Source organism: Cervus elaphus, chromosome 18, assembly GCF_910594005.1.
Source record: "Cervus elaphus chromosome 18, mCerEla1.1, whole genome shotgun sequence".
In the NCBI taxonomy this organism is placed as follows: Eukaryota; Metazoa; Chordata; class Mammalia; order Artiodactyla; family Cervidae; genus Cervus; species Cervus elaphus.
Window position 1 is genome coordinate 99,521,829 of NC_057832.1, and position 27,988 is coordinate 99,549,816.

General features: G+C 42.0%; 2 protein-coding genes and 1 non-coding gene across 8 annotated transcripts in view; 2 read left to right on the plus strand and 1 right to left on the minus strand.

Annotated features, from left to right (window-relative positions):
- Positions 1-19,721, plus strand: part of AHCYL2 (adenosylhomocysteinase like 2) — a 178,825-nt gene extending 159,104 nt beyond the window's left edge. For all 6 annotated transcript variants that reach the window (XM_043871889.1, XM_043871890.1, XM_043871891.1 and 3 more), the window contains exons 10-17: positions 407-495; positions 3,844-3,914; positions 6,047-6,141; positions 12,396-12,494; positions 14,467-14,535; positions 14,656-14,734; positions 16,170-16,290; positions 16,686-19,721. In XM_043871889.1, coding sequence (XP_043727824.1) covers positions 407-495; positions 3,844-3,914; positions 6,047-6,141; positions 12,396-12,494; positions 14,467-14,535; positions 14,656-14,734; positions 16,170-16,290; positions 16,686-16,692 — 630 coding nt within the window. In that variant the 3' untranslated portion in view covers positions 16,693-19,721. The remainder of the gene's footprint in view (positions 1-406; positions 496-3,843; positions 3,915-6,046; positions 6,142-12,395; positions 12,495-14,466; positions 14,536-14,655; positions 14,735-16,169; positions 16,291-16,685) is intronic.
- A 3,438-nt stretch (positions 19,722-23,159) lies between these two features.
- On the minus strand, positions 23,160-23,232 carry TRNAG-CCC. The gene has a single exon. It is a non-coding gene; the product is annotated as a tRNA-Gly (tRNA).
- A 1,210-nt stretch (positions 23,233-24,442) lies between these two features.
- Positions 24,443-27,988, plus strand: part of STRIP2 (striatin interacting protein 2) — a 46,753-nt gene continuing 43,207 nt past the window's right edge. The window contains exon 1 of the mRNA XM_043872874.1: positions 24,443-24,631. Coding sequence (XP_043728809.1) covers positions 24,503-24,631 — 129 coding nt within the window. The 5' untranslated portion in view covers positions 24,443-24,502. The remainder of the gene's footprint in view (positions 24,632-27,988) is intronic.

A 27,988-nucleotide genomic window follows, 5' to 3' on the forward strand; every position in this document is an offset into this window, starting at 1 on the left:
TAGACATCAAACTACATTTATTTACCATTTTAAATGGGAAAAAAGTAATTTCAGAAGCCCTCTAGTTAAAGTACAATCTTGCTTTTTCCCTTTGCATTTTTGCTATTTTTTCCTTAAGTTGATTTTCTGACTGTTCCAGTGCGCTGTTTGCGATGTTCTTTTAGCTTGTGTTTTGATTATAAATCGTGAGTGTGGGTGTACTTGTGCACATGCATGTGCTAAGCAGGGCTGAGGAGTTTGTTTATGAAATGCATTCATTTATTTTTTTTCCTATTGTCCCCCAACCATGAATCTATTCAGTGAAATTTCCTTTGGGGGCGGAAAGGGGGGTACACTTCACCAGAAGCTTTGAGGAGCTGTTTTCTTCGTGACTTTCCTTATCACGAGTTCTTTCTCCTCTCTCCAGGTCGGGAAAGGGTGCTGTGCTGCCTTGAAAGCTATGGGCTCCATTGTGTACGTGACTGAGATTGACCCCATCTGCGCTCTTCAAGCCTGGTAAGCATGCATAAGGAGATCTGCTTTTTCCTTTGCAGCACTGTCTAACATGTGATCTTGTCACTGCCTCCAAAGAATGGCCTAGTTAATGCAACATTTTCTCTTGGAGGGGCCTGGATCCTGAGAGGCTGGTATTAACTGTAAGCACCCATCTTTCAAAGTTCTAGGAGCTCTGCTCTGGGAGAACAGAGACTATCAGGGAAGCTAGAATTTGGAACTCCTGTGGAAGCAATAACAGGGGACGCCTTGAGTCAAAAAACAGGTAGCCCCTTCCCAGCTCCACATGCCATCCCTCTCCCTTTGAAAACAATGATCAAAAAAGAAATAGGCTGGCATCAGATCCTTTCCAAAGTGATGCACCCAAATGAGCACTTCTGTCACACGCCTCCCCCAGATGCATCACCTCAGTGTGATCAGGAAGAAATGTCAGACAAATCAAGTGAAGGGTAAAATCTACTAACTCTGATTGAAGGATACATAGGAGTTGTTTGTACTGTGCTTATAATTCTTAAGCTTGAAATGATTCCAAAGTTAAAATTTAAAAAATAGTTCCTCTCTCATCTGTAAATTGTATGTAATCTTATCTACCTCAATTATGAAAGTTCAGAAAATAATTATATAATTATTACATATGATAATGCTTCCGGTGGCTCAGATGGTAAAGAATCTGCCTGCAGTGCAGGAGACCCAGGTTCAATCCCTGGGTCGAGAAGATCCCCTGGAGAAGGAAATGGCTACCCACTCCAGTATTCTTACTTGGAGAATCCTATGGACCAGAGGAGCCTGGTGGGCTACAGTCCATGGTGTCGCAAAGAGTCGAACATGATTAAATGACTAACACATACATTATATAATAAAGATATAACTGTGCAAAGTGTAGAGGGGCTGTCACATAATAAATGGCCACTAAGTGGTGACTTATTAAAATTGTCTCTTGCCACCCTCAGCAGGATAGAAATACTGGGTAAAATCTTACAAAAAAATGAAATGAACTTTTTGGCCAACTTAGCACACTGTCTCTGAAAACAACTGCACAGTCCGCATGTCTGTAGCCTGAATAACCCCCCAGTCTTGACCATTAACCTGCCCGAGGAAGGTACCCACGATAGATGAGGTATGACATTTCCCCTAGCCTACCACTCCTCACATATGCTAGCCATCAACCCACAGTTTTGCCCAACAGAGTTGTTGACTTTGTCTAAGTCAAGGCTCCAGCACACAAGGGGAACTGTCACCATTCTAGCACTTTCAGGGTTTATCAGAGAAACCTAAACATGCTTTAATGCTGATTGAGATACTGATTCAAACTACCTTATAAACATGAATTGAGCACTTATTCTGTGTTAGGTACTCTGCTCTGTGGTGAGGATGAATAGGATGAGTAGAAGAATGAAACAAATTCCTGCTTTCAGAAGCACACAGACAAATAACCACCGTGCAGTGTAATAAGGGCAATGATAGAGATAAACAGCACATGCTTCTGTAGAGCCACAAAGGAGGAATATCTAACTAAAGAGCAGGAGATTTAAAAACTTCCAATTTTTAAAAAAAAATGACCATTAAAAATAAATAAAAGAAACTGCAAAAAAAAATAAAAAATAAAATAAATAAAAGAGCAAGGCAGGGCAGGGTAGAAAGAGATGTCAATAGAGCTGAGTCTTGAAACTTGTTTAAGTGACTTCTTAGTTTGAAAGTAAGTTCCAGGTACAAGGAACATTTTCAAGGGTCACCTAGGAAGGAAAGAGCATGACATGTTTATATTTAAGAAGCTAGAAGTGTCTTAATGGAGCTACCCATATATATCAACTCAAGTCTTCCTGTCTTATCCTGATACCAAGCAATCTCAATGAAGTATTAATATTTTAAGCAAACAAGTGACATGATCCAGACTGCATTTCAGGAAATCACTCTGCAAAATGAATTAGACATAAACTTAGAGGCAATGAGATTGGGCCAGAGTCTACCATAGCAAGGAATAATACAATCTGAATGTCAGGCCTACTTGTATAGAGAAGAGGGAATAGATTGTTGTTAAGTCATTTCTGACTCTTTGTGACCTCATGGACTGCAGTGTACTAGGCTTCCCTGTCCTTCACTATCTCCTGGAGTTTGTTCAAACTCATGTGTATTGAGTTGGTATAGATTAAAGAGGTTTTAAGGAATTAAGGAAAAAGAATCAACTCAATTTGGTGACAGTTTTAACTAGGGAGAGGCAGTAGGCTAGGACATTATAGTTTGACTCTTAGAGTTGGGTGAACAGCAACGCTGTTGGTTAAGACAGAAAATATAGAAGAAGAGATAGATAGGGTTGGTAGAAAATATAGAAGAGACAGATAGATTTGGTGGTGTGGGGAAGATAATAAGTTTGAGGTCCTTGTGGGACATGAGGAGGAGCTGCTGCTGCTGCTAAGTCACTTCAGTCGTGTCCGACTCTGTGCGACCCCATAGATGTCAGCCCACCAGGCTCCCCCGTCTCTGGGATTCTCCAGGCAAGAACACTGGAGTGGGTTGCCATTTCCTTCTCCAATGAGTGAAAGTGAAAAGTTAAAGTGAAGTTGCTTAGTCATGTCCGACTCTTAGTGACCCCATGGACTGCAGCCTACCAGGCTCCTCCATCCACGGGATTTTCCAGGCAAGAGTACTGGAGTGGGGTGCCATTGCCTTCTCCGGAGGAGGAGCTATCCAGTGGATAATTTGATCCATGGCTCTGACGCTTTGGAGAGATCTAAGCTAAAGATACCAATGTGAAAATAAGCCACCTGTGAGGCATCATTTGTATCCAAGGGGCAGGAGTGGATAAGTGCTGAAAGAAGAGAGGAAAAGAGCACCCCACAGAGTACCAACATTTAAGGATTGACTGAAATCAAGAAGGAGCAATCAGAAAAGTGGGAAAACCAAGAGAAAACAGCATCATGGACTCCAGGACAATAGAGTTTTAAGAAGGCAAATAATGTTTAATGTAACAGAGGAAATCAAGTAATATTAGAGTCTTAAGAAAAATTTGCTTTTGGCATCTTAGGAGATCATTGATGATCTTGGAGAGAGCAGTTTCAGTGGGGTACTAGGTTCAAGTAAAATGACACTTTCTAGAAATTGATTGGGGTTTCACAGTTAACCCTGTCTCTCTATTATCAGGAAGAATTAGGTCCCAGTGGTAGAAAGAACCTTTTATTTCTGTCCTATGTGAACTAAGGAAGCAGTTTGAATTTTTCACTGCTAAGAATAGTCCAGCCATATCAAAAAGTGATGTAGGTACCAAAGCAACTTGGGTACTAGCTTTTGAGGTTATGTGGCAGAAGGTTTCCCAGCTGCCTATTTAGGTTAACTGATCATACTTTATTTCTACAGTATGGATGGATTTCGACTGGTGAAATTGAATGAGGTCATCCGACAAGTGGATATTGTTATTACCTGTACAGGTATGATTGTGACACATACAATGGGATGGCATTTGGGAACACTTGCATGGAACAAGTGAAAAATGACTAGAAACGCTCTAAACAAAACCAAACTCTGAAAGCCAGAGATAGTAGTCCACAAAACCAATCTTTTCTGTTCTTCTAACCTCTTTAGAGCTCTGACCAAAAGTGTACCATTAGGTCATCCCTAGAGGAAAGTTTCTCTCTAGCCCTTTTAACTGTTTTATATCTCTATCCATCCTCAGCTACCTAGCAGATGGCTACCAATGAGTTTTATTTGGGAAGCCAGATCTTAAATTTGTACGTTTTAAAAATTTTTTTACTTCCAGAAGTGATGTGTATTTCTTTCTAGTCCTTATAACTAAAGCAAGGCTAGAGCAAAATTTCTCATGGTTGGAGAAAGTGGGCAAGGTAGCTGTGTTAATTTCCAAAGAGGTAGGTTTTGAGTTTTAGAGAGTAATGAGATACAGCTACTTTCCTTATACTGAGATACATACTATTATCTTTCCATTGGAATATTGCATTTCTTTTATAACTCTATTTTAAAGGAGGAAAATCAGAATATTTAAGAATAAAACTATTATTTATAGCCTAAGGGAGAGCTGGGGGCAAAGAGGGACCATAAGAAACTGTTCTTGTTTCACATCAACCCCTCGATCTCTTTTCTTTGTAAGTAATTTTATTGACATGTAATTCATTTACCATACATTTCACCCACTGTAAGTGTACAATTCAATGTTTTCTAGCAAATTCACAGGGTCATACAACCATGAGAATCTAATTTTTTTATTGAGATGTATTTACATACCATAAAAATCACCTTTTAAAGTATACAGTTCAGTGATTTTTACTAAAGTTGTACAACATCCCATTATCTAATTCCACAACATTTGTTATCATCCCCAAAAGAAATCTTACATCATTAGCAGTCACTCCTCTTTCTACCCTCCACCTTTCCCAAGCCCTAGGCTACCATTAAATTTTGTGTCTCTATAGATTTGCCTATTCTGGATATTTCATATAAACAATCATACAATATGTTTTTCTTTTGTGACTGGCATTTTTTCCCTAGCATAATATTTTCATCTTTCATGCATGTTGTAGCATGTATCAGTATTTCATTCCTTTTGATTGCTGGATAACATTCCATTTTAAGATTATATCACATTTCAGTGATGTTCATTCTTCAGTTGATGGACACTTGGGTTGTTTTTACTTTTTGGCTATTATGAACAATGCTGCTATGAACACTTTATGCAAGTTTGTTGTGAACATGTCTTTAGTTCTTTTGGATGTATACCTACAAGTGGATCATATGATAACTCTACTTTTAACATTTTGAGGAAATGCCAAACCTTCCAAAGTAACTACATTATTTTACATCCTGCCAACAATGCATGAGTTACAGTTTCTCCACATCCTTGTCAACACTTGTTACTTTCTGATTTTTAGATTTTAGCCATCCTAGTATGTGTGAAATGCTGTGTCATTGTGGTATTGATTTGCATCTTTGCATGTGCATGTCAACACATTTTTGTACATCTTTTGAAAATGTTTATTCAGATCCTTTACTCATTTTTAAAATGAGTTGTCTTTTGGACTTCCCCAGTGGTCCAGTGTTTAAGATTCTGTGCTTCCAATGCAGGGGAGCTCCCAATGCAGGCAGGGTTTGACCCTTGGTTGAAGAGCTAAGATCCTGCATGCCACATGCTGTGGCCAAAAACTTTTTTTAAAAAATGAGTTGTCATTTTATTTTTGAGTTGTAAGAGTTCTGTAGAAATTTTATTATTGATCTCTAAGAGTTTTTATCATATATATGATTTGCAAGTATTTTGTCCCTTTGTGTAGGTTGTCAATTCATTTTCTTATTGGTATCATTTGCAGCACATAGTTTTTAATTTCAATGTAGTCAGTTTATTTTTTCCTTTGGTTACTTGTGCTTTAGGTATTATTATCTAAGAAACCATTGTCTAACCCAGGTCACAAAGATTTATTCCCATGCTTTGCTTAGAGTTTTATAGTTTTAACTCTTAAATTTCAGCCTCTGACACATTTTAAGTTCAGTTTACATATGGTATGAGAAAGAGTTGAACTTCATTCCTTTTCATGTGGATATCTCTTCTGTTTTTAAGGTAATAAGAATGTGGTAACCAGAGAGCATTTAGATCGTATGAAGAATAGCTGCATCGTTTGTAACATGGGACATTCAAACACGGAGATTGACGTGGTAAGATCAAGTGACTCATCACTGGGGGCTTTTATTTTTTCTCTCTTTCCCAAGAAACATAAACTAGAAGAAGAAGAAGAAGCAGGGTCACCAGCCATCCTAAACATGACTGTACTGGCAGAGCTGTTCACAGTCTGTTCACTCACTAGCCTTTTGGCCTGTGAGTATGGATTCTACAAAGCTTCTTCATCTCAACTTAATCATTTCAAATTATTGGTTTTCTTCCTAAGCTTGATGCCTACTTGTACTGTAAGCCATTTCATCTTTGTGTTTAGGATTAAGAGCAAAAAAGGATATAACAAATGTGAATCAGTATGCTAGTCAGTATTTGGGGGATATTTGAATTTGCTACAAAAGCGAGACAAGTAGCTTGGTCTAAGGAAACAAGTCAAGGCCGAGAAATCTATAGGCTGGAATGAGAACACTGCTTAAGATTGACTGTGTCTATCAAATATTGTGGTTTCTTTTTTTCTCTCCCTCTTTCATGGTACTAACTCTTCCCTTAACATATTTTCCAAACTATAGTATTGGATCTCCAGGTGTCAAAATCAGTTCAGTAGTATGTGTTCCTCAAACCTGGAAAATCTATCACCTTGATTCTCTAATTTTATTATAGTCATCAAAAATTTTCCGATCCAACAGAACACTTGGTCCTACCAAGTTGCCCAAGTAATAGTTAATAGAAGTGCTATTTATTTCTTTTCAGACTTACCAAAGTATCTCTCAGTGTGACTTTGCCTCTGGTTTTAAATTTTTCTGGCACTTTTCTGGCACAGCTATATTTCTCTCTGTAAGTGGCTCAAGCAGAGCATGCTTTCATCTCCACTGAGGGCTGCTCTGATTGAGCTTCAGCATGCCAGGTAAGGATCAGTGGATATACTGGGAGCTTGTTGGACATCTATTTTAACTGGTTTCTCTTTTTAACTCTGTGTTCTATTCTTCTGTTATTAAAAATAGCTGGGGAAAAAACAAGCTACCAGAGCCTCTTTCTACCCTTGAGGTTTTTGAGTGGCGTGACTCCATTACTTTGTCTTACCATGATATTTTGCGTATAATGAGTAATTTGTTTAGTTTTTATTTTTGAGGTTTGTGGGGGTTTTTTTGGTTTGGAGGTTTTTTTGTTTTTGGTTAAGTTTTACTTTTGTGTGATACTGCCCCTTTATTAAGTGGTCAAAGATATTAATATTTCTAAACTGTCTAGCCTATGATTGTCTTTTTCTGGATTGATACAGCCCCCAGATGAAAAAGCTTAAAGGGAAGTGGTCATACTTTGAGCCCTGAGGAGAAACCTTCTGAGTAAGGGAAAAGGGAGAAATTTTCCCTTCCAAACCCTTAAGAAGCTCTAAAATAAAGATAATTCCAAATGTAGTCATGTAATTTTTATATTTTTAATTTATTTCATTTCATCCTCTTAGCACCCCACGAGGCATTATTATTATTCTTAATTTTCAGATGGGAAACTAAAGACTTAAGTGTATTGTTCAGTCATAGTCATTGAGTCAAAAATGAAATTGGAGCCCAGAATCCAGGTTTTTTTTAACTTCTTGTCCAGTGTTTTTGTCTTTGTTTTTCTGTATTTGTTTGTTTGTTTGTTTAGGGTATTCTTTTTGGTTGGTTGGGCTTGTGTTTTCTTTCTTTGGTCATGCAGTGCGGCTTATGGGATTGAAGCCAGGCCCCAGCTGTGAAACACCAAGTCCTGACCACTGGACCACCAGGGAATTCCCTGTTTTTCTGTGTTACACTATTATCTCCTCATGCTTTTTATATTAATCAAATTCTGTTCGTAATCTCTTCTCCAAAGGCAGTCCAGACATGGTAATTTCTCAGAATAAAGGCCAAGAGACTCTTTACCCTCAATCAGAAGTATTTATTGTGTGATTGCTCTATGCCAGGTGCTATTCTACATATTTGAGATCAGTGCACAAAACAGGAGAAGATTCCTGCCCTCAAAGAGCTTTTATTTTAGTGAGAAGAAGGACAATAAACATAATAAGTAAAATTTATAGAATGTGAAAGCCCCAGGGGATAAAAAGAAAAAGTAGAGCATGGTAAGGGGAATCAAGAGTGCTAGGCTGTGACTTTAAACAGAGGGATCAAGGTGAGCCTCATCACAGAGATGATGGTTGAGCAAAGCTGAAGGAATTAGCCATGTTGACTTTTGGGTGAAGGACATTTCCAGAGGAGGGAACTGCCAGAGCAAATTCCCTAAGGCATGAGTTGCCTAGTCTGAGGATCAACAATAAGGCCAGTGTGACTGGAGCTGAAGAGCATGGGGCAGGGAAGAGTGGAAATGAGGTCAGAGATGTGATGAGCCAGTTCTTATAGAACCTCAGAGGCCAATATGAGAGTTCCTGATGTGTTCTGAGAGTAGAGAACCACTGTCGGATTTATGACTTCTGTTTTAAAAGGATAACTTTTTTAATTTTAAAAGGATCACCCTAGCTGCTGCACTGAGACTAAACCTACTTAGGTGTTGCTAGGTAGGCCCCAGTATCTGCCACTGATACTTACCAAGAACCATCTTTCAACTATCTTTGTGCTTTCTTAGCAGAAAATATATGACTCGACTAAATGATCCAGAAAGGGAGATGTTTAGAATCACTTTGGAAAAGTTTACTCTATCTTCAATGGTAGTGTCACTGGGCACATAAATGAAATTTAAGGAAATAGCAAACTCAAGTAATCATGGATTCCAGAATGTTCATTCACTCCTTAGTAAATTTGTGTTGAGTTCTTGCTCTGCTCTGTGCTTAGTACTAATTGGCTGAAGAAGTAGCAGTGAACAATATGCTTGCTTTCTTAGAGCTTATATTCTGGTGTGGGAAACAGTGACTGTCAGTGACAGTTAATGTCAGTTAATGCCTGATACTAAAGTAAAACAGAAAGATGAGTGCATTAAGGATGCTGTTTAGTTAGGGCGATCAAAGAAGACTCTTTGAGGAGATAACATTTGCACAAAGCTTGAATGACTATTCAGCGAGGATAATGAGTAAAGACCATGAGGTAGAAAAGTGTTTGTTGTGTTTGAGGAACAGAAAAGAGTGCTTGGTGTGTTTGAGGAACATAAAAGATGCCATTGTGGCAAGAACAGAATGGATAAGGGGATGAGAATAAGAGGCAGGCAACGAGGAGATAAGCCATGGCTCAGACTTTAGATTTTATTCTTTGTACAAGAGAAGCCATTGGAAGGTTTTGAGCAGATGACTGATGAAATCTGACTTACGTTTTAAAAGAGTACCCTGGCTGTTATATGACGAAAACACTTACGGAGCTTGAGTAGTGACAGGGACGATAGAAGACTCTTTTCAGTATTTCCAGCAACAGAAGGTAGTAGCTTGGGTTAGATGGATAAACAATGGAGGTGGTTAGAAGTGATGTGAAGGTAGCAGTATATTGTGAAGAAGTGATATATTGTGTAGCAATGGGATTTGCTACATGGACTGGATGCAGAGTGTGATAAAAAGAGAGGAGAATCACTGTAAGTTAACTCAGCAAAACTGCAAAGGAGAGTGGTTTGGTAAATTTTTATCCAGATTTTTTAGTGATAAAAAGTGTAAGGGTCTTTTTTTGTGTGAAAGAATTTACAGTTAACCTAACCTTGAAACGTTGACTGCTGCATTTTTAAGATGGAATCACTCATGGAAAGAGTTGGAAACCTATGTTATTTTCTGAAAAATAAGACCATAAATACTCAGGGAACCTATGATGGAGATTGTGCTCTCAGCTGCCTTTTGGCCAAGTCTTTCTTTCACATACTTCCTTTCTCTTGAAAAGAGACCTGCTTACCCATATGTGTCACACAGACAGCCTGTATGATTGTAAGCTTCACAGTTCAAGTAGCTAAACCATTATGGGCACATGCTTTGAAAGTTTTTGCCAGCCAAAGAATTACCACCTGAGACTTGCTGCCAACTCCATGCTTCACAGGACTAGAACCACAGTTGTTCTTGGCTTTACAGTGGGATGTACACCTAGTTTGGGAAGGGAGTGAGCATAGGGAGTCTTTTTCCTGGTAGATCGCTTAGTGACTATAAGTTCACAGAAAAGGCATTGGATGTCTTTAAGCGAAATTCTTGTAAAATTGCTAGCCATAGGAAATGCTTCTCTCAAGGAATGTGAACGGCAAATAGACTTCAGTAGATTATTGGAGTCGCCTGGGCAGTGCCAGGGGTCACTTAACCAAGTTTCTCTTCAAACACCATTTGAAACCCTCAGGTCTTTTGCTTGCATCATAGCCATCCCAGTTCTGTCATAAGTCGCCTCTACTAAACATTGATCATTTTATGATGTTCCTAAGAAGTTCCCTTTTCTTAATTCCACCATATCTTTTTTTTTCAGGGAATACTTCCTAAAGCAAGAGACTCTTATCGTCATTGTGTTGGCTCTTTACTTCCACTCACAAGGATTGCTTGTCCCGTGGAAGATTAGGAATATAAAACACTAAGAACTTGAAATACTTTAAGTCCCATTATCTCAATGAAAAAGTTGCCTGTGTTACCAAGGAGTATCTCTTGTCTCTATATGGTTATTGTCCTCCATGGTAATATTTCTGAAAGCTAAGGAATTACTTTGTATATCCTTCACTTCCCAAAATGGCCTATTTATTCAAATTCTTTTTTAATTCTATTTACAGTGTTTGTTTATAAAATTTCTCTTTAAAATTCTATGCTTGCTTAATTTAAAATTCAAGCAATATATTGATAAATATATTTTAAAGAAGTAAAAAATTTACAAAATTGAGATTATAGTATATTATTTCTACAACTAGATTTTTTTCACTTAACAATAATGTATAGTTTTCTTGTTAACAAATACAGATCTACTAATTTTTTTTAAGAATTACGTTATATTCCATTGTATGGAATTATCCTGATTTACTTAGCCATTCCCATGTTGATATACATTTTTTGCTATTACAAGTAATGTTGGGCTAAACATTCTTGGGCACTTATATTTCTGAACTTGAACAAGTATTTCTATAAGATAGAAACCAGAAGTGAATTTGATTGGGCAAAGATTAGGTAAATAAATAATTTTGTTAGCTACTGCCAAATTGCCCTCTAGAAAAGTTGAACTAATTTATGAAACTTGACATCTCAACAGATTTTATATTTCCCATTTACCTAATAAAGAAATGGTCCAGACCATTAATAAAGTCCTAAATATACTGAATATAATTATAATTATATGTCTTTCTTTCCCACTAGATTAGTAAAGAAAAGATACAGTCTCTGTCAATAAACAGCTCCAGTAGGGGAGTCCACAGTCTTATCTATAATAGTGTTCTTTGCTAAAATGCCTAGAATATAGTATACATTCTAGTAAATGAATGTTGTATAACTAAAGTGTTTCTCTTTATTTGTCTGAAAACTACTATTTGGCAGAATTTCTCAGTGTTACCACTTGAGCCAGTGGGTAGTCTTAAGAGTACAGACTCCCTTTCTATTTTAGGCATTGCCTCTTGGAAGAAGGAAGTTGTGGTCTTAAGTCTAAACCCTGTGACTGTTATTTGATTGCTGCCGTTAATAAACTTAACATTTCTTCTCTTGTCCTCGGAATATACACTATACAGAAATGGAAGGAGGGTGAGCCATTGGGAGCTTTATTCTACCATGAAGCATTGCTCTAAAGGCTACCTCACATTTGCACCTAGGTCACAAAGCTTCTGTAACCTTAGGGTGAATCACCCTCATTGAGAAGGTGGAACCTGGGACATTGGAACATGAGGGCAGAACCCTGGGCCCCCGCATGCTCTGTGTAGGGCATTCAGCCTTCTCTAACTAATCTCACTCAGCTCTGACCCTCCTTTTCCTGTGTCTCTTCAGCACTTACGTGTTCAGTTTGCACTGTATTAATTTGCACTGTTTGCATGCTGCTTCATAAGTATTAAAGGCTTTTATCCCCTCACAAATGTATTGTTTTGTGTCCCAAACCAAAGCACAAGCTTGTTGAAGGCAGAAACCATGTCTTTGGTTTCTTTTGTATTTCCCATAGCACCTTTTACTGTGCTTAGCAGAGAGTTGGTGCACAGTATATGTTGTGGAATGACATCCTGAGTGATCCCTCCCTTGGCTGGGCCTAAGATTAAGTCCCCTGAAATGGAACAGTCCTAAACAACCCAGGACAGGTATTCTCCATCTGGCATGTTGGTTGCTTCTTTCAACTTGCTATTTGAAATGACTCCCTTCAACATCTTTCCATCCAAAAAGTGGGACATGGCACAGCTAATGATGTGCTTGCTGTATGTGTTCCAGGCGAGTCTGCGGACACCAGAACTGACGTGGGAACGAGTGAGATCCCAAGTTGACCATGTAATATGGCCTGACGGCAAGAGGATAGTATTGTTGGCAGAGGTAAGATCTGTGGCTGGTGGAGAGATTTCACCCCTGGCAGGAGAAACTGCAGTACCCAGGTCTCCTCCCCGTCACGTTCTCTCACACTTTCAACTCCTCTTAAGAAGAGGCTTAACTACTTTACCAAATGGATTTTATATCTAATTGTGAAAGGTCTTTTCATTCAGCAATTAAGAAAACTATTTTGGTTCCCCACTTTTCACCAATTATGCTGTCTCTCCATGTCACTCTACAGGTTGAGTCAGACAATGACATTACTGTAGAAGGAATTAACGGGTAGAACCATTGACACTTTGAGTGATGCTTACAAGGAGATAATGTCATTTGTGGGATGGTTTAATCAGTAGGCACAAAGTAGATATTCCTGACTGTAACTAAGACAGACAGTCTTAGGCAAACTCAGGGAAGGTCATTTCTTTGCTAATAGATCCCTTGTTTCTGAGTGTCCATTCCCCTAAGTTGAGCCAGCCAGTTATGTACTGGTTGTGTGATTGATCGTTCCCTGTGACTTCTTCTGGGCTTCCCTGGTGGCTCAGCTGGTAAAGAATCCGCCCATAATGCAGAATACCTGAATTTGATCCCTGGGTTGGGAAGATCCCTTGGAGAAGGGAAAGGCTACCCACTCCAGTATTCTGGTCTGGAGAATTCCATGGACTATATAGTCCATGGAGTCGCAAAGAGTTGGACATGACTGAGTGACTTTCATGACTTCTAGTTCAGCCTTCCTCCTGACTTCGATTCCATTTTTTTTTCTGGCCACACCTCATGGCATGTGGGATCTTAATTCCCCAATCAGGGATCAAACCTTCAACCCTTGCGTTGGAAGTGTAGTCTTAACCGTTGGGCCACCAGGGAAGTCCTGCCTTTTCATTCCACTTAGACTTTCATGTCAGTGTTTGACCATGTTTCCTTTCTTGACAGTTTCTCTTCCCTATCCTAGATTTTTGACAGCTGTAACAATGCCCCCTGTTTTTACCTTGACACTTTTCTCTTCTTCAGGGAAAGATACCAAGGTTACAAGGAGAATACTAATACTTTCCTTAGTTTTGATCTTCAGTCTTATTTCTTAATTAAAGAAACAATATAAAAATGTAAAATATATGCTGTATTCACCTAAGGACCTTTAAATTTTTGAGTATTCTGCCTATTCTCTTCACCTTTTCTCACCTTCTCAAATACTTTAGGGCATCTATAAAGTATGTACAAGAGGATGTACAGGGAGAGGATGAGCATTGTTAAATATTCACTGACTGCTTTAAAGTCAGCCCACTGTCTGGTGACTTATTTCTAGTTGCCCTGAGAGGTTCCGTCTAGTAATTTTGGTGACAAAAGCTAGCACCACAGTTGTTTTTGGCTACTATGGTTGAGCAAAAAAACTATGGTCAAGCTTCCTAGGAAATAAAGTAGTAAAGGATGGCATTGGGGTAAGGTTCTAGTCCTTCTAACTCTCTGAATCACCCACTGGAAATACATGACTGCCGTTGAATTCAGGAGAACCAGGCTGAAGAAGCAGCACAGAAACTATCGCAGCTTCCTAAAGCAAAAAATATCTCATCACAACCTGGAGAGATTGCCCTTGAATTTGGCCAGACCATTGTATAGGACATTTTTTCAAAGGAATAGCAATGCCCCAGAAGGAAGATATTCTGTAATAGAAAGTAAAAATTCAAGAGAAATATACCCTTCCATGGCATAAGCCTGTGTCAAGTGACCACCTCTATTTTTTTTTTTTTTCTATTCCTTTTTACATAAACCTAGAGATCTTTTATCTTCTTACCTTCATCAGATTTTCCGGAACTTTTTAACATTTCACTCAAAGGTCAATCAGTTAATTTCCACTGATTGAAATGCTTTTTGTCCAGCATTTTAGTTGAGAAGTGTTTGGAAAATGGCAGTCATGTTCTTCTCACATTGCGCCTAGTCAGAGACTCCATCTAACCAACCTCTATGTATGTTAACCCTTGCACTCTAGGGCCGTCTGCTGAACCTAAGCTGCTCCACAGTGCCTACATTTGTGCTCTCAATCACTGCTACAACTCAGGTAAGGTCTCCAGAGTGGGGAAGCAGTGGGCTGGAGAGGGGCCCTAGCCTATGATGGTTTCACTTGATACAGGGTAGGTTGCTGTGAGTGGCCTATCAGCATCCATCTCTGCTTTTCTAGGCTCTAGCCCTGATAGAGCTCTACAATGCTCCTGAGGGTCGCTATAAGCAAGATGTCTACCTGTTGCCCAAGAAAATGGGTAAGCATGAGCTTTTTTATCCTCTTCCTTACCAAGTAGCTCAGAGTCAGAGACTAAGTGAAGTTGGGGGACATTATATTTCTTAGGAATAAAAAAAGAATATTTTCATCTTGTAAAGTAGGAGCTAAACTCCATCCCCAGTTGATTTATCACATTTTCCAAATAGGTTGCCCTGATGAAGTCAGGACATTTTGCTGTGATTTAGTTTACCTATCTGAATTTTCAGAACTTTCCCAAAGTGTCTATTATACAAGAAAAGAATCTCAAAGGAAAAAAAAATCTTCCCCCCAAGAGAGAGGAAAATCTTGTGACATCTGACTTACTCCAGTTCTAGGCTGCTGAATAGCCCCTACCAAACTTTTCTACTCCCACCTCCTAACTCTGACCCTGTTATTTCAGGCCAAAGGAAAGACTCTGGACAGCTTCTGTTAAGAGTTTAATTATGTGGCTGTTTCATATAAGAGAAGCATTAAACTGCCTTCAATTTTTAAAGAATACTGCTTCAAGCACCTGAACTGATAGAGTATGTTTATAAACTCCCAAACCAAAGATCGGGGGAGTAAATCAGCTTCTGGTTTTGTTTTGCTTCAGCATTAGATGCACAATAACTGTGAGCAGTTGATATATTCTCCCTATAATAGACACTTTGGATGAATATAAAAAAGTCTAATAGTCCATAACTGAATGTTTAATGAAGTTAGGGAGACCAAACCAATACATAGGAAGTGACACAAAATTCTGAAAAAGTAATATGTATTTAGGTAAGAGAATATAAATAGAAACCCCTAAGAACAAGGGGGACTGAAAGCAAAGCCAATAGTGTAGGATCCTTCTCAGTCACTCTTTTCAGAGCTCCACAGGTGTCAGTTTTCCTGAGTGACCCAGAGTATAAAGTTTAGGGCAGAACTAACGTCGGAGCTTCCTGTTTTTTAGTCCCTCAACTCTCCCATCCTTTTTGCATTCTCAGGCTGATTTGCCGCTTTCATTTCTCTCTCACTTTTCTGTGGAGAAGGAAAGGTTCCAGGCTGAAATAGCTTGTAAGGAAGAAATGTTATGCCTTTGAAAAGCACTGGGCTTAAGCTCAAGCAACCATTCCTTAGAATTGGGGTCCAGTGAGCAAAAGATGAGCTCCAAGAATTAGAAGGTGTCTTGGGATATTCGCTGGCTCAGATGGTAAAGAATCTGCCTGCAATGCAGGAGGCCCAAATTTGATCCCTGGGTTGGGAAGATCTCCTGGAGAAGGGAATGACAATCCACTCCAGTGTTCTTGCCTGAAGAATCCCCTGGACAGAGGGGCCTGACGGGCTGCAGTCCATGGGGTTGCAAAGAGCCAGATATGACTGAGCGACTGACACTTTTCTCTTTTTAAAGCTGGAGAGAACAGCCAGACAAGAGGCATGAATGCTTATACCGGGTCTTGTGTGATCTGTTTCAGATGAGTATGTGGCCAGCCTACACCTGCCCACCTTTGATGCCCACCTGACTGAGCTGACAGATGAACAGGCCAAGTATCTGGGGCTCAACAAAAATGGGCCCTTCAAGCCCAATTACTACAGGTACCTTGAACTCCCTAGAAATGGGGAAGCCTGGGTAGTCATGAGCTTCCTGCACTGGAATTGGTCTTGGCATCCATCACCATGTTTCCATGAACTCAGAAAAATAAACCCACTCTCCCCACTGCCACCCCCAAAGGATTCTTTGAGGCCATGTCCAAACATGAAATAATGTTCCCTTTCTTGATTTGTCATTTCATCTTCTTGATATGATGTATACCCCTGTCTAGAGAAAAACTGTCCTTTTTCATTGATGTGAAAAAGCACTGCATTTATCTACCCTCACCACACACGCCAGAAAAGTGCCTGCCTCCTCCTTATACCTTCAGGCAGTCTCTTCATGTCCCAGCATCCCCACAAGCTGATAACATCAGTCTCATCTTTCTTTTTCCCTGTAGGTATTAAGTTCCTGTAACTCAAGCCGGAAGTTTTAAGGAATAGAACTCCTATACTGGAAAGAACCCAGCAAACTGCTTCTCCAATAAGCTGCCCGCCGTGCTCACCCTCTATGTTAGGTTATTTATTTATTAAAATCTAGAATCCTGTGCCTGTCTCCTCGGCCCAGAGTGTGGTTGCTGTCCCAAGGGCTGTGAGAGCCACAGGGGACAGGCTGAGGAAGGAAGGAAATGGGGTTCCTGGTGCATCTTTTGCATCATTCCCCACTGACTCGGAATCCTCAGCACTGGTCATCGTCCTCTAGTCCAGGCTCAGGAGTTCGTCTGTGGATTCCAGACTCCTTGTTTTCTGGGGTTTTCTGGAATAAATTTTTAGCAGCTGCCTTTCTCAGCTTTGGCCCTTCCCCAGGTGAGGCCTTTAGGAAGCCATTGAGTTAACACGGCCTGGGTTCCCAGCCTTGATCCTCTCTATCACTGCCTTCTTTATAAAATGGCTGGGAAGGAAGGAGTGTTGTGTCTTTGGCAAACTGCACCAAGATCTCAGCTGTGCCTGTGCTTCCTGGGAGTCTCCTTCCTTACCCAGGACTCCTTTTCTTCCCCTTGAATATTTATGTCCATTTTAACACTTTCAGGTTCCAAGAGGAGTGTGCCTCTACTATTTCCTCAGCAGCTCTGATGTTTGTCAGACATTTGTTTTGCCATCTTTCTAACCCACCTAGCCTCTGCTCAGGAAGTGAGGGCCAGCCCCACTGGGGCCCATAATTTTACTTCCTTGTCATTTAACTGGATAGTTTCCCAGGAGGCCCCCTCCAGATTGGCACTATCTCAGAAAAAAGGAGGCTTGTTGTGAAACACTGCTTCCCGAAACTTCCTTCGATTGCCTAAAACTCCTTCTAAAGCTGAGCAGGAAGTGGCTTACTTTCCAAGGGACCCGGGAGAGCAGGGCTTCAGAAATGCAGCCCACAGCTCAGCACCCTAAAGAAGCAGAATATATTTGTCTCCTGGGAAGGGCTTTGAAGCTTAACTGGCTAAGCTATCCAGGGAAGACACTGTAAACTGAATCCATGTGATCACAGCTCAGTTGACTAATTTGAACCTTATCAAATATTCATCCCTTTGGCCATTGCCATTGATGAAACTGAGATCTAATATCTCTGCAATTTGGTCTGTGGTCTTTCTTTTCTGCTGGGATATTGCTTTATGTTCTGCCCTTTTCTATCTTGGGATTCTGTGTTTTGGAGGTAGTTTCTTAAGTAAACTCCGAAATTACAAAAAAATGTAATATGAGCAGCCTGAAGTGTTGTGTCCCACCTAAGAGCTGAATTCCTTTTGGAGACTGACCTGTTAGTCTGAAAGGTTCCACTGGGACCAGATTGGTTCCAAGAGGTAAAGTCTGGAGTGACCCTAGGTATCTGGAATGAAATCAGTCCTTTTTCCCTCTGCCAACCCTGTTTAACACTCTCAGTTTTCTTTGTTTTTCTGTTTTTTCCCTTGTCCTGGTCTGCCTCAAAGTCTCAAGACTAGGGTGACTCAAGGAAACACCAGACCACCCAGGATCACCATAACCTTCCCAACCTAATTCTGCCCTCCAATTTCTACCTTCTCTAACTTCTTCTGGTCTTCACATATAGCCACAGAGCTAGTCTGGAAATGACCTTCCTTTTGGAGGTAGGAAGGTGGACCTTAGGTAAATGGCTGCTTGCCTCATTAAATAGTACAGTCTCAACCCATAGAATCTGGTTCCTCAGAGGCCATATATCTTAGCAAGTACTGGAAAAATGCCACATACGTGGCTATATTTTTTCATGGAGAAGATCATAAATGTTGAAAATTCCACTAGGCCATTCAGTTCTTCCTTTTGCCTACCCAGTTCTGGCTTTTGTATTAATTAACTGGATTAATTGCAGAAGATTCAAAAGATGAGATTTTTCTTCTCATCTTATATCCAGAGATGATTCCATTAGGCAGATATCCGGACCCTAGCCTATTATGTTCCTAAGCCAAAAGTCATAACCTGTTGTTTCTCAGCAAAGCCTGGCAGCTGCCTGTGGAACCCACAAGCATGTGCTGATCCTGTCAGCGCACACTCCACCTTGCCATGGTGAAGAGACCATTCCACATGAAAAAGGAGCCACACTGGGCTTCTAGATTAGGTTGCCCATGTTGCTGCCCATGGTGAGGTGTTTGCCTCTGAGTTTCAGGTGATCACCATCCTTTCTTTCTGGGGACTCTGTGTCATAATCATTAATGAGAAGGAGGTCCAGGCCTCCTGAGTATTTGGGTTCTACTTTGGTGTTGGAATTCGGTCATTATTCTTTCTGCCCAGGTAATCAGAACAAAAGTGTCTTCTTCCCTCACTTAGATGCATCCTAGGCTCTCACCTTAAATGCATTTCTAGGTATCTGGAAGCCTGGGAAAGAAGACCAATGATCTCTTTATATGTGGCCCTGGCCTGTGAGGTCTTACCATTTTCTCTGCAATGAATTGTGCTAATTTTCAATGATTTTTTTTTTTTTTTTGCTTTCTTAATAGAAATATTTTCTTTTTCTCATTCAAAAAAAAAAAAAAAAAAGTATCTGGTCTACCTTCCCTCTGCCCTCCTGGCTCCTAATCCTCCCCTCCTATATGAGCACGGCTCCCCATGGCCACATGCTCCTACGAAGCTTTTCTGCTGCTTGGCTTTTCTCTGAACAGATCTGAAATTGCTGCTCCTGTGGTTTTCTCCAAATTAACTTTGTCATGGTTTTAAAAAAAAATCAAGATGCATTGTTGCATTATGCTTTTTTAATAAAGGAAAATTACAGAAAAAAATAGGCAACACCAGCAAATTATATGTGGACAATTCTAAACTATATATACATACATATATATATAAATAATCATCTAGTTCTCATTGTCATCTTACTGAAAGGAAATAAAACCTCTAATGATTGCCATTTCTGAGAGGCTCTTGGAAATCTTTATGTCTAAGTGATTGTATTAGATCAGCAATAATGAATATGTAATCTCAAAAGATAAATAAAATATTCTTAAAATGGATTCTGGTGCTGATAGTATTCCTTGCTTCAGTAAACTAGGAATTCCGAGATGAGAGACGTTTCTGGGCTAAAGAGCCCACTGTAGCGCAAGGATATGAAAAGCTGAAGCACTTACCAATAGGCAGCCTTAGCCTTGAGTCCCTTATCCCATGGTGGATCCCTCCAATCATAAATGTCACCCTCCCCCCACTGCCCACCCTGTTATGTGTATAAAGAACCTGTTTTCTTGGAGCCACCCCTTTGGGGAGTTGAGACATACAGGCTTAAGGCAGAGAAACTAAATAAAGCCTGGTTCTTGGTTCCCCAAGCCCTCCCTGTGCTGCCCTTAGCTGGAGAGCACAGAAAGGCAGCATCCTATGGTTTGGGACCAAACGCCCCTGACTTGAGGATGACTGCTACCTCTAACCAAAGAGAAGAAAGGAATCTAGCAGAAAATTGCCTCTAAGTCAGGTTTTGCCTGACTAAATCATAACCAGAGGATCAGTCCAGCTACTTGTTCTTTCTCATTTTGAGAAATAGCCACTAAAGATAGCCACTTTATTTGACAACCTAAACTAGTTCTACATCCTGTATGCAAGATGGTTTCTTCCCTATCAGAATCTCACGCCTCTGTGACCTCTGTATCTAAACTAAGGGCCATGGGGCTGGATAAACTATCTTGCTACTCTACTGGGAGTTGAGAAAGAACAAGCAGTTGGATTCATCCCCTGGTTATGATATAGTCAGGTGAGACCTGCCTTAAAGACAATTCTCTGCCATATTCCTTTCTTCTCCTTGGCTAGATGTAGTAGTAAGGTAATTGGTAATGGCTCAAAGCTGGCCCTTTCTCAAAGCAGATGCAGCAGCTAGCAGTGGAGACTGTGAGCCAGCTATAGGGTTTGCTCTGCTGCAGCAAGGTTTGACTCTTGTGAAAGATGGAAACTTGAGTGCCTGCCTCGGTCTTAGTTTCAGGTTCACAGGGTCCTTCCAGGCTACCTACTGCAGTGCAGTTTCTCTATCTTGTAGTATTGTGGAAAGAGCTTGGGGTCAGGCTGACTTGACCAACTCTACCATTTACAAGTTGTGTGACTTAGCCAAATTATTTGGCCACTCAGAGCCTCAGTTTTCTTGCCTGTCAAATGGATAATGTTTATCTTCTAAAGATTTAATGACCTGATTTCAGTTTTAAAATACTGCTTAAAGACCCAGCAGACACTCAGACACCTAATCGGTATAAAGACCAATTCCTTGTCTCAGTCTAGGGCTCTACAGCCTCAGTTGCCTTATTACAGCCACATGTGTTCTTGGTGGAGCGAAGAGGGTATTCTATCCTTTTCCTACTATTTTATCCTGGCTGCCCGATATCCTCAAAGCTAGGTATTTTAAGACTTCCTGCAATGTTATTTTTAAGCTTTTTCAGTGCTGGGTGTTATCTATTTAATCACAAATCTGACCTCTGGATTAAAGTGGAGTGCTTATGGGGGAAATGGACATGTTTGGTCCTTGTAACTATACCTATTTATACCTCTCTCTAGCCCTCTGCCAGCAGCCTCACAATACCTAAGTTTTGGGACAGGAAAGTGGTAATGTGGTTTTAAAAATAACTCAGCACAGGAGCCATCTCTGCAAGATGTACACCAGCCCCTAATTAGCTCCAAGGTTTATTTATGGTCACCTCTGTGATCAATGATGTTGATGGCTACCACTCCTTTTTGTTGACAAATAAGCTAAAAGAAACTGTGTGTGTGCCAATTCCGTGGCCTACAGTTTCAATTTTAAGTTAATCAGTGATTCCTTGTTACTTCTTCCAGTAGTTGTTTCCAGATATCTTCCTCCTTATGATAAGCTCTAAAAGTCTGGGCCTCTAATGATCAGATAGATGTCTGATCTTCACTGTCTCCCATTCGAGTGCAGTGTAGAAAAGATACTGGAGTGAGGTCTCTCCCCATGTTGATTCTTTGTAATCTCCATAGCACCACTTTTTAAAACCCCATCTCCCAAAGTGAAGCCAGATGGAGCTCTAGGCTCAGCAAATGGCTTTACAGAGATGCCAGAGGGGGCCTGACCACTGTCCTCAATTCTACTCCCAGTTGAAGATGACTGCTCCCTTCGCCCTCAAGATAGGTCAGAAAAGGAATGAAGACTCCAAAGGGCCACTCCTGTCTGCCATCACTGTTGGGGATCCTGTTGATTGACTAGACTCAGAAGAATATGAAGTTCTGAGCTTGTCAATCCTAGAGCTCTGACTGCTTAGGAGGAGAGGTACAAGGAAAGGGAAGGTAGAAAAATTAACTCTTATTAAGAAGCCTCAATGGGTTGTGCTGTGGCAGGCCTACCACACTGAAGCAGTGATGAGCTAGGCGTGGGTTGTGAATTTCAAAGCAGAGTATGAATCTTAAGAGCTTAACAAAATTTTACCCTGAAAAAAAAAAAAATTCCAAAATCAAGTAATTTAGGCCTTGAGCCAGAGACTTTCTTGGAAATTTGTATCAATTCAATTCTGTTTAAACCAGTGGGTCTCAACCACAGATTTTGCCCCTCAGGGGACATCTTGCAGTATCTGGAGACATTTCTGGTTGTCACAAGTAGGGGGAGGGTCCTGCTGGCATCTTGTGAAGAGAGGCCAGGGATTGCGCTAAGCATTCTACAATGCACAGGGCAGCCCCCCACAACAAGACATTGTTCAGTCGATAGTACAGAGGAAAGCCTGTGTTAAACACAGAAACGAGCAAACACAGATGAACAAAAGCTACTCTCAAAGAGCTTATATCCAGGTTGAGGTGGGTGGAAGGTGGGGAGAGGAAAGGAAAATTATGAGTAGGAAGAGTAAGGAGGTATTGGAGACCAGGGAGAGAAAGGAACCCAGAAAGCTCCAAGGAGTGCTCTCACTCAACTCTGCCTGGATCTGTCACTTACTAATTAGCAGAAGAAAGTGTGAGGGAGAGAAATGATGCAACAAGGGGGATAATTCCTTTCGGCCCCTTACTTTGGGGATATAGTAGAAAATATGAGGATTGTGGACCCAGCCAGACTTGACTGACACTAGCACAGCCTGAGTGGGTTGAGGAGGGTCAAAAGATAGATTCTCTGGAAGAGGAGGTGATGACTAAATAGAATTTTTAAGGAAGAAGTTAGCCAAGAGAAGAGCAGTTTCCTCCAGTGAGAGACACTGAAACAAGATAGAATATGATACCTTAGGAACTGCATTGTGCTTAGTCTCTCAGTCGTGTCCAACTCTTTGTGACCCCATGGACTGTAGCCCACCAGGCTCCTGTGTCCATGAGGATTCTCCAGGCAAGAATACTGGTGTGGGTTGCCATGCCCTCCTCCAGGGCATCTTCCCAACCCAAGGATCAAACCCAGGTCTCCTGCATTGCAGGTTGATTTTTTTTAAAATAATATTTATTTTTACTTATTTATTTGACTGTGCCAGGCCTTAGTTGCAGCACGTGGGATCTAGTTCCCTGACCAGGTATCGAACCTGGGCCCCCTGCATTGGGAGCACAGAGTCTTAGCCACTGGACCACCAGGGAAGTCCCTGCAGGTGGATTCTTTACCATCTGAGCCACCAGGGAAGCCCAAGAATACTGGAGTGGGTAGCCTATCCCTTCTCCACGGGATCTTCCTGACCCAGGGATCGAACCAGGGTCTCCTGCATTGCAGGTGGATTCTTTACAAGCTCAGCTCGCAGCTGAGCTTGCGAGCTGCAAGCAAGAAGTAATTAGTCTCTGAGAGTCCTTATTTCTTTATCAGTAGTATTGGATTAATGAAAACAACCTGTCAGAGAGAGATGATAAATCTGGGAAAAGTCAAGTGCGATGTCTGGAACATAGCGGCAGTTCAACAACCTCCCTCCCCCAATTCCACCCATTCCCCTCTGCCTGCTCATTTGGGGCTTCTATCACCATCCCAGGTTGCATACATATTTACAATAAGATGCTTTTTAGGTAAATTCTAGAGTGGGCAAACCACACAGCCTCATCTGCCCCAGGTAACAGCCCTTAGGAAGGATCCTAGAATGAAGGAAAGGACTGGGGAACAGGTTGGGGTAGGGGCTTGCTCTCCAATCAACATTTACTCCCTAGCTCACACCAGGAGAAAGATATCCCCTTTCAGCTGAGAAAGGCAGATGGCCAGGAACAACTCGGTAAGGCACCAGAAATTTCAGTAAAGTGAAAACGCCCCACCCCATCCCTCAACCCCCAGTCTCCCAGTCAAGCCCTCACTCCAAGTGGAATGAGTTCGCCTGAGAGAGAGTCCCTGGTTTCCTGCAGTATCCTTGACCAACTATTGGTGCCATCCCTCACCTTAGACTGAAGCGGGATTTGGGACGTATTCAGGAACCAGGATTTGGGGGGCAGAGGTCTGTGATACTGGGGAAACTGACACTGCAGTGGAGCAGGAGGCGGAGACTAGAGCTCCCCGAAAAGGTCTCTATTTGGGAGGGGGTGGGGCCTGAGGGACACCGAGTAAGAAGTCGAGCTAACCTGCTAAAGCTCAAGGTCCAGGATTTGGGAGGTGGAGCTGGGAACAGACCCAGGAGTGTCAGGCTTACCAATAACGCCGCAGGACTGAGGAAAAAAGGTGAGGGGGAGAAAAATCCCTTGAATGAGCCCCCCACCACCTCCAAGTCCCGCTTGGCGAGGTGTAACAGCCAATCGCGCTGTGGGGCGGGGCTGCGGATGACGGTCGCAGCCGATCGTTGTGGAGGGGGCGGGGCCGGGCTCCCAGCGCGCGGCGGCGGCGGGGTCGCCCGGGGCAGAGAACGCTGAGAGGCAAACGGGAGCTGCTGGCTGGAGCTGCATGGAGGATCCCGCGGCGCCCGGGGCTGGGAGCCCGCCAACCAATGGCAACGGCAACGGCAGCGGGAAAGGGAAGCCGGCGGCGCCTAAGGGCCGGGAAGCATTCAGAAGCCAACGGCGGGAGTCGGAGGTGAGAAGCCCGGAGGGCTTTCAGTTGGGGCCGGGAGACACCCGGGGCGGGAGACGGCGGCTGAGGTGCTTCGGCCGCGTCCCCCTCCGCCGCCCGGAGCCCCCGGCGCGCCCTGAGCCGCCCCTCAAAGCGGGCACCTGCGGGGCCAGCCGCAGCCTGAACTCCGGGCTTTGCAGACCCTCACCCTCTCCGCCGGTCTCCTGCTGCGGGTCGGGGGCTTCCCGGCCCTCTAGCCTCCCTTTTGGGGGCGCGAAGATAGAGAGTGATATCCAGTGTCCCAGATACTTTCAGATATTTATCTCGCTTCATCGCTGTAGCCCCCTGAAGTGGGAATTCGTCAGGCCGGCTTACAGCGGAGGGAACAGGCGCGGAGTGGTGTAGGGACTGGCCTGAGGGGTGGGAGGCCCGATCCCCGCCGCAGAAGAGGCCCCCCGGCCCCGAAGAGGGGCCGGCGTGGGGAGCCGCCGCCCTCCCACTCCGAGGCTCCCCGCGTCGATCAGAGGAGCCGCGGGACTTCGGCCCTTCCCGTTACCCCCGTGTGCTGGCTGGCCCTGGAGGGAGCGTTTTGCATGGGATCAGGACCCCTCCCTCGTAAGGGTTATAATGAGACAGGAGTCAGGCGGGCCAGTTCCGGAGCGAGTGGGTGGATCGACCCCAGGATACAGACCCACAGATAGGAGTGTGAATGTTCTCTGTTATTAAATCCTAATTAGGAGGATGAAAGGAGTGAATTAACATCACCTCTCCAACCGCCTTCATCTAGCCAGTTTCCATCAAGTAGCCAAGAGTAGAACTGGATCTGAGCCGGGAATCAGAACAGACCACAAGATGTCAGACGTGAAAGGGTCTGTAGAGATCACCTGGTTTCAGCCCTGGCCTTTACAGAAGTGGGAGACAGTAGTAGCTTGCCCAAGATCATACATCCAGCACAGTGGCCAGGAGTACCAGGTTTGGGGTCAGTCAGACCAGGTTTTTGAGGTTTTGAATCCCAGCCCTGCCATCTACACTCTGTTTGACTTCTGTCAAATTGCCAACCCCTGAGCTCCAGTTTCCTCGTCTGTAAAATGAGGTTAATACTACCTACCTCAGAAGGTTATTATAAAGTCAAAATGAGATAAATGGATGTGAAATGTTTAATTTAGTGCAGGCACAGTGCTTGTAGTTGGTTAGCACATAGTAGCCCTTAGTACTATGTTTTCATCATCAAGGGACAGAACTGGTACTAGAAGCCAGGGCATAGGCATCCCAGTCCATGGTTTACCATTTGAATTATATTTCAGTTCCAACAGGATTTCACAAATGCTTTCTATTTTGATACTGACAAGTATCCATTTTTTAGATGAGAGAAGTGGAATTGGTAGAAAGACTGGCCCGAAGTCACACCTCCTTTCAGAGGCAGAGCTCAGCCATCCTGCCATACTAGATCAAGGTTTTATGCATCATGTTGTCTCCCTCCCTACCTCAGTATGAATCTGGTCTTTAGGGCACCCTGTGCCTCCTTCCCCTACAGAGACCTTGTTCTTGTTCAAATGGCTTTTGGGGAGGGGAGGGGAGTCTTTTATTAATTCAACAATTATTGAGTCCTCTCTATATGCCTGGCACCGTTTTAGGTGCTAGGGGTACAACAGTAACCAAGACAAGGTCTTTGCTCTGTGGAGCTAACATTTCTTGTGGAAGTAGGGAGACAGACAGTGTGGGAGTGAGTAAAACAATTTCAGAATGATGTGTTCTGTGGTGAATTAAAACTCCTCTTGAACGAGGAGGCCCTTCCCTACCTATCAAGTCTTGCTTTCGGAAAAGGCTCAGATGGTACTTTACTCTTGCCAGGGTGTTAATTTCCAGAGACTCAGCTTTCCACCTGCACCGCCGTTTGCCTCCTGATTGTCTGCAGGTGCACTTTTCATGTGGTGGTCAACAACTGCAGTGATCCTCTCCATCCTAGCTCATTGCCTGCCCAGAGGCTGGCCAGAAATATGAGCTTTCCTTCACCTCCCACTGCAGCAGGAGAGCCGCGTTTACCTGTCAGTATATCCCCTGTCACCACAAAACCTGGGTACCACACTCTGCTTGACTCTCAGAAAGATGACCATCTGCTTCTCCTTCCTTCCCTCCTTTCGCATACCTGTGGAAGACAGTCCTGGGGGAGATGATTTTCTTTCCTCTTTGGAGCTTTAAGAATTACCTGAAGAGAATTACTGTTGGCGCAAGAGAGCCTCATACATCACTGTGTTTATAGGGGCACCGTTGACCTACGCTTTCCCAGTGGCTTAGTGTATAGATATCCTAACCTTAAAAGGAAGCTAGAGAATGATTGATTGCTTCATAAAAAGATTCTTAACCTAACCAAAGGATTCACCTCAGGCCTCTTACAACCAGATTCCTTGGTTTAATTGGGTCCCAAAGACCTTGGCAAAGTTTAACTGGTTTGTAGCAAAATGAGGAAAATTCAAGACACTGAAATAAGTTTTCCATAAAATGTAATTCAGTACATTAAATTTAAAGGATGTATGTAATTTAAAACTGTTTTTTTTTTCAAACTGTAGGGTGTAACCTGTGAGTTGAGACCAATTTTTTTTTTAAAGAAATAGATAAATAGGAAATACTAGTGTACCACATATAGTAGTGGTAAATATTTTGTTAATCTTTTGTTCCAGTTTTGTGTGTGTTGGGATATGACGTAAAGTTTACTTATGCTTTGACTTACAGTCAAAAAAGTTTCAAAAATACTGCTTTTAATGACTCGTGCTGATATTTTGACCTTTCCATTTTTGGGATATTAAACTGTTTTTTTTTAAATACATATATGTACTTTAAGAAATTTTTTAAAGTTTCTGCTCAGCAAGATAAAACATCAAAAATCTTATGTCATTTCTCACCATCCACCATTTTTTTTTCTTATTGGTCTCTGTAATCCAGAAGTTTGGAACTCTTTGCTATAGCAGATTCAAACCCAAATTGCCTTGTTGGAAGTGTAAGTTGACAAAGTGGTTTTGGCAAACAACTTGACATGTACAAAGAGCCATATAAATATTAAGAACTTTTGATACATTAATTCCCTTTATAAGAATCTGTCCTTAGAGAAGATCATAAATATGAAAAAATGTATGCATGTATTACAGCCACATGTAAAGAAAAAATAAAAACAAAAGTTCAACAATAGAGAAGTAAGCCAGTAGAAATTTGTCCACTTAACTGCTGATTTATTTAATTTTAATTAATTCTTTTTGATTTTTGGCCATGCCACGCGACTTGCAGGATCTCAGTTCCCTGACCAGGAATTGAACCTGGATGGTGACAATGAAAGTGCTAAATCCTAACCACCAGGCTATCAGGGAACTCCTCACTTTGCTGTTTAAA